The sequence below is a fragment of the Ammospiza caudacuta genome, chromosome 9, assembly GCF_027887145.1.
Source record: "Ammospiza caudacuta isolate bAmmCau1 chromosome 9, bAmmCau1.pri, whole genome shotgun sequence".
Lineage (NCBI taxonomy): Eukaryota > Metazoa > Chordata > Aves > Passeriformes > Passerellidae > Ammospiza > Ammospiza caudacuta.
Genome location: NC_080601.1, coordinates 37,951,119 through 37,961,118, shown reverse-complemented (window position 1 = coordinate 37,961,118; position 10,000 = coordinate 37,951,119). Strand labels below are relative to the sequence as shown.

The 10,000-nt window shown below is 43.1% G+C and overlaps 1 protein-coding gene across 12 annotated transcripts in view; it reads left to right on the top strand.

Moving 5' to 3' along the window:
• EBF3 (EBF transcription factor 3) overlaps positions 1–10,000 on the top strand; it is a 123,412-nt gene that overhangs the window by 76,155 nt on the left and 37,257 nt on the right. For 7 of the 12 annotated variants that reach the window (XM_058810867.1, XM_058810875.1, XM_058810865.1 and 4 more), the window contains exons 7-8: positions 4,330–4,411; positions 7,335–7,452. In XM_058810867.1, the coding sequence (XP_058666850.1) occupies positions 4,330–4,411; positions 7,335–7,452 (200 nt within the window). Of the gene's footprint in view, positions 1–4,329; positions 4,412–7,334; positions 7,480–10,000 lie in introns of all 12 variants that reach the window. The other 5 variants (XM_058810868.1, XM_058810866.1, XM_058810871.1 and 2 more) reach the window with 1 other exon arrangement.

The window sequence follows — 10,000 nt, the reverse complement described above, 5'->3', positions numbered from 1 at the left end:
CACCCCCTAAGAGCACCATGCCCCTGTGGACAGCTTCTCCTCCAAAGAACTTCAAAATCACGGATAATGATCCGAATCCCATCTTTTTTACTCATGAAAGTAGAGCAGACCTGTCATATCTTAACAATTCTGTATTTTGTAGTACAGCAAGATCTCGTCTGCAGGCTTAATTGAACAACAAAACTGTGTACCTGAAATACAGATAAAAGCGAAACGGAATTACTGGAGTAAAACAAAACGCTGTCTGCAGGGCTGGCAAGGTTTTGTGTCGTCTTTCTGGTTTGAGTTGGATGTTGGGAAGATCCTACTGGATAAAGGGATGGAAGATGCCTGTCCCTGCACGGTTCCGCTGACTTCCCTATGATCCCACCTGTCTCCAGTGCAGAGTTTGGCTCAGGGTGTTGTCACCAGGACACCTGGACTCCATGTCTGAAATAAAAAGAATGAAGCATTCCTGCTGAGGTTTCTTTCCATGAGTGACGCTTCGGTTTGTGGTCTGGTGGAAATACATTTTATTAATGGTGTTTCTGGGGTATAATAGGCGGTTTTCTGCCACAAATGTTCCTTTAGCCGAGCAGTATTTGAATTGGACCATACTGAAGCCACTGCTCGTGCCTCTAGCAGAGAGGATTTTCTTGCTTAGTGTTGAAATTTAAGTACAAAAGTCTTTCTGGTCTATTTGCTACAACACCTCCTCTCACAGAGGTTAAGAAGAGGTGAGCAGGATGAAAAAGCACTTGCAGGGTTTAAAAAATCTTCTATGGAAAAAGCCCATCTTTCATTTCACAAAAAAAAAAAAGTCTCCTGTAGGTTGTTATGTGCATAAGGTGGAGGCTTAAGAGCAGCCACATTTGCAGATGAACTGCTTTTCCTCGCTTCTCCGAGACATGACATTTGTTCAGAAGATTAGCCAGGTTGTAATGTGTAGCATAATTGCACTGTGCGGATGTCCCAGAAGTGAAAACCTAATTGCTTGACAGGCCTATAACTTTGTGGTACTGCTCTCACCTTGTTAGGTCCTTTTCTGATGCGGTTCAAATGCAGGCTGGCCGCAGGTGTGCCTAATTTACCTCGCAACAGAACGTGTTGAGTTTAATTGCACAGTGGTTGTTAGGAAAAATTGGTGGGTGGAATATCAAGTGACTCACTGTATGTGGATGGCAGATGGGCGGCGAGAGGCATCAGAGCTAAGTGTATAGGTGAGGTGAGTTAATAAAAGATGTAAATTTTAGCTTAAAATAGTGGAGTCTTGTGGAAGGTAATACATTTTAATTAAGAGGGTAGCAGGCCCCATTCTAGCAGTGGGAAAAAATCAGAGCAAGGGGACATGGCAAAGAGTGCATTTTTCTCCCTATCAGTATTTTAGGAGCAGCTTAGCCTGCTTGGGAAGGCTGTTTTGCAAGGCTGTATTTATTAAGGAAGGCTAAAATTTCTGCTTATAATACAAAATATAACAGGGAAAGCCAAACCTAGGAGGGCTTGAATTCTCATTCTTGTCTCAAAGTTTGAGGTGAGACCAAGCAGAGCTCTGCTCCAGGTCCTTGCCTCTTTGCTTCTTTGTGGTTGGGGTGGGAGGGATGGGTTTGCAGTGCCCACAGTCCCTGGTGGTCAGCTGAGAGCAACCACCAGGTCAATCCTCTCCTCTTGGCACTGAGGAACACCCTGCCTGGGAATGGGGTTTTTAGCTTACGTTGTCTCCCTCTGAAAAGCTTGTCCTGGTGCCATCTGTGCTCTGTGGACTCTGAAAACACAGAGTAAAGAGAGAAATAAAATATCCCAGCATCAAGGAATGTAGTGGAGCTGAAATGAGAGTGCTGCTTGTGTTCACTCCAGCCTGGCATCAATATTTAGCCCGGTGCTCAGAGCCATCCTAATAAACTTGATGATGTCTAATTTCACCAAGAGTGGGTCCTTTTCACCAAATAATGGAACAAATACCGGTTCCAGTTGATGTTTAGTGAAAGGGTGCTTAATGGCCCTTTTTCTTTGACAGGATGCTGAGCTCTCTGTATAGAAACAATTCATCATGAATCCTTCATGCTATAAACAATCCACGAGGAGCAATACTTAGCATTCCTAGTGCACAATTCATTGGAGAATTTCCGAGCAATTTACAAACATTAGCTCAATAAGCCTCACAACACCCATTTGAGATCAGAAAAAAAAAAAAAAAAAAAGAAAAAAAAAAAGAAGATAAGATGCTGCTCTTGAGCCTGGATGTGGCACTAAGGAGCTGTAAAGCTGGAGGCTGCTCCCCACTCCTGGCTCCCCAGAACTGGGTGGTTCTGTCTGGAGCTGGGCATCAGCTGGGCCTTGCCCAGGCTCACTGTCTGGGTGGTGGGAGCTCTGCAAAACCAAATAGAGGTCTGACAGAAAGGATGTTACCTTTGGAATAATAGAATCGTGGAATGGTTTGGCTTGGAAGGGACCTCAAAGATCATCCAGCTCCAACCCCTCTGCAATGGGCAGGGAACCTGGCCCATAATCAAATGATCTGGAGAGAATGAGTATCTCAAATAACAACAACAAAAAAACTAATCCAAAACACTGAAAAAACTTCAAAACATGGCAGATAAAATTAGGGGGAACTTGTGGCTTACATAGGGGCAGTTTTATGGAGTTGCTGATAATATCCCTGCAACAGCATCCAGAAAACCTGAGCATCTGAGCTAGGAGATCATGTCATCCACCACAGAGATCCAGATCTTTTTCAGCTCGACAGCTGAAACCCCTTTACAGGTTTTGGGATAGGAAGTTTTAAAGAAATGTGCATTCAGCTGAACTGTCAGCATCGATTTATTTATGCAGCTTCAGTAAACCTGGTTGTTTCCCTGCTTGCCTCTCTGATATGAGAGATTGCTCCTTCAGCATTCGTGTCCTGGGGTAACATCAGGGTGCTGCTCAAGGTTTAATGGAGGAGGAAGAGCTGGGATTAAAAGTTTTTGATTAGGGGATGTTCCCATAATGCTCCTGTATGACCCTCAAAGCTTCTCAGGACGTGGTGCAGCCACTGTTGTTCTTTCTGCTGGCCATGGCTGGGCCTTGTTGGGTGCTAAAGGAGGAAAGATGCTCCTGTCTTCCCTCCTGCCAGGAATGCTCTTGGCACATGGAAACTTCTGTGAGCAAAAATAGTCCCAGTCACTTATGAAGACTGACATGAGTGAATAAATTAAAGTTGTTCACATTCTGAACAACCTTATGTGGAAGCTCTGGCTGACCTCACTGTCCAGTATGTACAAAGTTGGGCAGCATGAGCTGCTGGACCGGAGTATCTGAGGAACTCTGCCTGAGGAGAAAATCCTGAGCTTCGCTTGTCATTAGTGGCCGGTCATTAGCCAGAAAACCTAATTAAGACATAGTTTTATTATGAAAGATGAAAACATGAGCGCATAAGTAAAAAAGATGATGTCAGGCTGCGAATGTCCTCCTGAGGATGCCGCGGTTTGCTTCACCTGCAGGGTGGAGCCTTCCCAGGTCAGCTCGTTCCTGCGGCGCAGGAGGGCGGCAGAAAGGAGTTTCCATCTTCCCAAGCTTCCCCCTTCCCTCTAAGTGCTTGCCGTGCTCCCCTGAGGCAGCGCTGCTGCAAAAACGGTTTATGGGGAGATGCCTGGATGATAAGGGTTAGTCCTAAATAATTGCCGGTTGCCGCTCAGCAGAAATAAGCTGGATTTCGATCCCTGGGTAGAGCGACTGGGTAGAGCTGAAGGCTGGCAAAGGTTGAAGAGGTCGTAAGACAGGGCCTAATTTGCCATGTTCCTTCCCTTTCAAAAACAATGAGGGAGCCGGGGCCTTGCCGGTGGGCAGATCCTGCCTGGATCTCCCTGGAGTCAGCAGGAGTTGGATCGAGTCCCTTTGAATGGCTCGAGTTTCCAAACCGGAGGCAAAGCCAAGTGTTTTTCAGAAGATTGATCATTACCTTTGGAATTTTTCGACGTAGAGGTCATTACTGCTAATATAAGTTGTGAAAAAAAAATGAAAAGTATTAAAAAAATAGAGACAAATTCTCATCTGGTGTAAGTCATTGCCTTTGAAGTCAATGAGTCATTGAAATCAACTTTCCCACACCGAGCAGAGGATATGGCCTGGAGTCAATACATTTGTAGTTGTTGAAAAATTAAAAATATAAATTTGCCTTTCCTTGGCAATAATGTTCTGTTTATGACAGAGATTTTATGCTTTAAAATAAGTTCATTAACGAATGGGAAAGTAATATTTCACTACCAGTATTCTTTTGGGTATAACTATTTATGATTAGATTTTATTAAACTTCTAAAAAATTGGATTTACATTTTGATGAATCTAATAGATTTCAATTTTGTATTTTTATAGATTCTTTCTAAAGTTTTTCCTCAAGTGCAATCAGAACTGTTTGAAGAATGCAGGCAACCCACGAGACATGCGAAGATTCCAGGTACAGATTCCTTTAAATGCATGAATGATGTATACAAGACTTGATCCCATCTTCATCTTGAACTTATGAAAAAACACAGTCGGTGCTTCAAATCAGTGTTGTTCCAGTGCTTAAAAAAATGCTGTCAGTATTTTACATGCTCCTATTAATTTAAGTGCTGGTTCTGAAGTTCTGCAGGGGGCTGTAATGGATCAATGTTGGAGCAAGTGGATCTTCCCTTAGGAATTATTTCCCTAATTTTCCTTCCTACTATCACCTTGTGTTGTAGTGTGCTCTTTGCTCAGACCTGCAGAAGTTTTACGTAGACTGAGTAGTTTGACCTTACTTTAAGAACACAACTTTGGAGCACAGGGAAGTTTGAAACTCGCACTTCTCTGGTTCGCAACTTGTAAATCCAGCAGTGGTGGCCCGACCCACAGATTTTTGTTTCAATGTTTAATACTTCACTTTCTCCTTACAGCTTTTGAGATATCCTATGGTGAATCATAGCACTACAGAGAGGCAGCTGACGGGATGGACAAATGATTTCCTCTGTATCTGGGGTCATTCGAAAGGCTCATTAGGAAATAACTGCCTTTTTTTTGTTGTTTTCCAAGATATTTCACAATGATTCATATTTGATTCCAGCAATAAAGTAGTATTGAGATGTTCAGGACTTTCTCAGTTTGGAGAAGAATTACTTGTGGTTAAACTTGATAGCAAAACATGTGACATCTGTTTTCATGCACAGCCAACCAACCGGGGAAGCCAGCACCCTTGAGCCAGCCAACAGAAAAGATCTGTAGCTGGAAAAAAAAAATATTCCTTCAAAACAATCGAGCCAGGCTTCCATTTTTCATGCATCTCAGCTTCACGTGGCATCGGTGGTATTGATCCATCTGAACAGAACAGAAGGTCAAACCTGGAATGAGTGGAAATGTCCTCTTTGTCTCACTGATGACTAAATGAAGCATCAGTCATGAGTGATCTTGTGGTCGACAATGGAGCCAGTGGGCACTAGAAAGACTTTCCTGGGTCTCTTTAGCTAATCTCCCTGCCTCTCAGAAGGTTTAACTGGACTTAACAGGATGTCAGATCTTGAACAGTATTTTTACCTGGTTTCCCTGCCTCAGCACCTTTGTGGAGGTGCACTGCAGGAGTGAGGCGATATAACAAAGCGTCGCACGTCGACTTTCTTTTGCTGAACTACAGTATTTTCCCTTGGTGGCTGACCTATATAGACATGACAGAACAAAAATAGTTGTCATTTTCATATACACCTTGCTCTGTCTCTTTAATACACCGTGTTCTAGGAACCAAACCCAGAAATCCTGGCTGGAAATCACGCTTGCATGTTTCGCAATATTTCTGGAAGTCTGGGAATCTCATTAAGAGTGAAAGGGGATAGCCCAGTGGCCTGGCAGCAGCTCTGCGGCCGAGCTGAGCGTGCAACCTCAGCACTCTCCGAAGTGGATGTTGACAAGAGGGAAGGTGTCCACTTCTGGGAGGGGAGAGCTGGGGAAGCAGAGCAGCCTGGCAGAGAACTGCCCTGGGGCTGTTCTAAAGGGTACCGCAGATGGCTGTCTCCAAGGAGGCAGGATACACAGAAAAGGTGCTGTGATAGCTGAGAGCTAATTATGGCTTGTGAATAAGAAACAGGATCAGAGGTGATCCAAAACATAGAAGCAGGCAAGAATTTTCTTCTGATGCCTTGGACCAACTCTGTGCAGAGGAGGCTCTCTGCTGCCCTTCCATTTGTGTTCATTAAGTGTTTTGGTTTAGAAGCTGGTGGGAGAACCCCGCAATCGTCTTTGTTATAACCAAAATTTAGATAAAAGGAAGTTGGACACTAACATTTGTCCCGCCTTGCTCTGCCCTCACCAGCTGTGTTGATAAGGTCTGACTCAGGCAGTGACTTTACGGACTCTGCTCACCCCAAAGGAAAATCTGCAGTGGTCTCTTCCTTTAGACAACCTGGAACCACAGGGAAGGGCGCATGCTGGAGTACTTAAATAAGATGCAAATGTCAGTCTGGGATGGCAGCGATGCACCTACGAAGCCGTGCTCCACACGAGCCCCGCGCAGCTCGCGCTTTCCTCCAGGGCTGGCGCTTCCGGAAGGAGTCCCACGGCTCCGTTGTGGAGGTGTTGGCATCGGGAAGGTTGTGCCTTGTGCATATGTTCCTTTGCCATGTTCGACTGAGAAGCAGCTGGAAGCCAAAGGAGGCCCTATCCATCATCTCTTCTATGGCCGGACTCTGAACCTGGACACAAGAATAGGAGCCTTTCACTCAAAAATAAAGGAGGAAATTCCATTGACATACCAGGGTCAATCACCATCCAAATGAACTTGAGAAGGGATACTTTTCATGGATTGAAAACACTTTCACTATTCATATTCAACTCGGCCTTTTCAGATGCAAAAAAGTTCATTATCAGACATTAAATGTAATTGTAAAACTGACCTGGAGATCATTTACTGAAGAAAAAATGGGGAGTTACAACGGCTCTTGATTTATTAAGCTTTTTTTATTTGGAATCCTCACAACCCTTCATTTGAAGACAGTCTCAAGTGAACAAATTTTAATTAGATAAACTATCTAATCAATATATCAACAGATCAATCAAAACAGCAGCTTTTAAAATGAGTGGCTAGAGGGGTGTTTCTGAAACTAATGGCTAGAAGAATATTTCCCTGAATTGAATTCATTTGTTAGCATAATAGGAGATTAAACTCTAATTAGTGTAGCAGGTTCTGAAGAGAAACAATTGTGAGTTAAAAATCACCAGTGGTCGCCACGTAAACAAAGATGTATTCAGAGATGTCATTCACTCGGTTTAAATAGAAACAGAAAAGTAACAGGATGCTGTTTTGTCTTACGAGACCTGATTCGGGGGAAAATCTGCAGGATTTTTGAAATGTGGGGTTTTGTTTTCTCTTCCAGGTTGTTGTATCAACAACAGTCAATGTGGATGGCCACGTGCTGGCTGTCTCAGACAACATGTTTGTACACAACAATTCCAAACACGGGAGGCGGGCTCGCCGCCTTGACCCCTCAGAAGGTACGGCCCCTTCTTATCTGGAAAATGGTAGGCACACATTTACATGTCCTTTTTTTTTTATTTGCAATGCTTTTTTTTTTATTTTATTATTTTTTTATTTCCCTTTTTTTTTAATTTTCACCGTACTTTATGTTGAGACACCACTACATTTACTTTTACATCATTTCTTCTCTCATCCATCAAAGCACCCATTAAAAAAAGTCCATTAGTATTTCTCAGCCCTTGTCAACTACAACACGGACGCTTCTGAATCAGCTTCTGACTTCTTTCTTTATTTAATACTTACAGTTTTGCAGTCACAACCAATTTTTCATCTTTTCCTATTTTACTTCTTCTCCTTTTTATTTTTTGTTATTTCAGTCTTGTTTTGCTTGCAGCTTTTTCTTGCTTTTTAATTTGACTTGATTTTATTTTGGCTTGTCATATTCCTTGATCCAGAGGTACAGTCTCAGGTTATGTATGCACGTTTAAGTGGATGGTAAAAACATGACCGAATCCGTAAAGAATTTACTGTGAGGTCAATTTCCTGTGCCTGGGCCTTACTGCAGATTACGGCAGGAGGGGGTTTGGATGAGAAAAACAGCATAAAATGTTTTTCTTCAGCCCGGCTCAATGTGATTGACTTCTTGCCTGAACTGCTAAAAGAAGATAGGCTGAGATGAAGAGGAGAATGGAAAGTGTCTCTGAAAATCCAGAATTGTGAAATCCTATCTTTTTGGAGCCCATCAGCCCCTGAATCACTCACACACAATTGCAGCTGCGCCTGGACACGTGCACACATGTATTTATTGTCCTGCAAAGCCCAAAATAGTAATTTGGATTTAAATATCACTTCGTTTGGACTGTAAAATATACCAGTGTAGGGATGTAAACCAGCTCTCAGGGAACCTCTGTTTAATAGGATAGGATAGGATAGGATAGGATAGGATAGGATAGGTCAGGATAGAATAGAATAGAATAGAATAGAATAGAATAGAATAGAATAGAATATTTTCAAGTTAGAAGGATCATCCAGTCCAACTTCCTGAAGAGTTCAGTGTTGCCCAAAATTTAAGTGCACATTGAAATACATTTCATTTTAATGCATCTTGAGTTCTGGAAGAGTTAGGCTCTCAAACCTGCTATGACCTGATGTGCTGGGCCATGCACACCAGCTTCTATGGGACTCCTCTTGCGAGTTGATACTAACACACTGACAGGATCATGGCTTTTTACACTAATAAAATTAATTAAAGTGATAACAATACTAAGCTGCTAATACAATCACTGTCGTTTTACGTTTCAAATAGTATTTACCAACGGGCAGGGAGGGGAATGAATGAGGCGAGCACCAAGTATCAGAAGGAAACGGGATCTAGACATCAAAAAATAGAAAGCCATTTACAAATCTGCCGCGGTCCGCACACACACACAACCCTAATTTGTTTTTCTGCATTAATAACTAAGGTATAAGAGACCAAAAATATAATAATTAAAGGTCGCCCTGAGCACCAGAGTCATTATGGTCTATGACGTATTGTTTATCTCTTTCATATGCGCGGAAAGTAGGTGTGTGTTTTGCCTAGCAACCGTCACTAATGAGGTTCACAATTAAGAAGGCTGAATCCTCTCCCCTCGTCCTCTCCTTCCCCAGAGAGCCAGAACTAGCAACATTATAGGTTCAAGTAAGCATGCTCAGCCCTGTGGTGTTAGGTTTTAGTCTAGGTCCAAATTCAGCCTCTTCTAATGAGCCATTATGATCTTAGCAAAATACGAGTATTTATTTTTGTAAGCTGCATGAAAAGAATTTGACTCTGAGCAGCAAATATCGCTTAGAAAAATAAAGGCCACTTTTCCATGCTACAGAAAATCTACATAAATGTCACTTACCAACAGCTCCTTTTCTTGGCGACACGGTAATTGATTTGCTTTCTTTAAATGTTAAAAAACACAGTGCCAAATCCTCTTTGCCTAACATCCCATAAATGCTCAGTCGAGTAAGCTGCACCGTTGCAAATGAATGTGAAAATCTGAACGGCTGCTCCTTAAAGTCCTACTTTTAATAACAATGATGGTAAGGGAACAACTCGGAGTAAATAAACGCTGCTGGGACAGGGCGGCAGAGAATCCCGAGGCCCTTGAATGGAGGAGGGAATGGCAGGGCCAGAGTTCCGCACACTCTGGAAGTTGGTGGGGTTGAGGAGATCTCAGGGTCCTCATGAGCAGGACCATGCTAAGGAAATGATGCTTCTGCTCCCGCTGAAATCACCACCCAACTTCCTGGGATTTTGGTGCGCCCCGAATAAGTTCCCACCTCTTAAAATGGGAATGGGTGTGACCTGAAAGAAAATTCCCCAAATCCTGACCTGGCTTGCGTGAAAACCTTTGTTTCCGTCCGGTCAGAGGATACCCCTGGTCACCGGTACCTCCTGAAAGCGATGGGTGGCTTCGTGCCATGCCCCAAGTTCCTCCCGTCCCGGCGCCGTCCGCGGCGAATGGAACGCTTCGCACTAGTAACACATTCTTTAAAGAAAAGTACCCGCTAAAAACCACGATATTTACTTCTCCG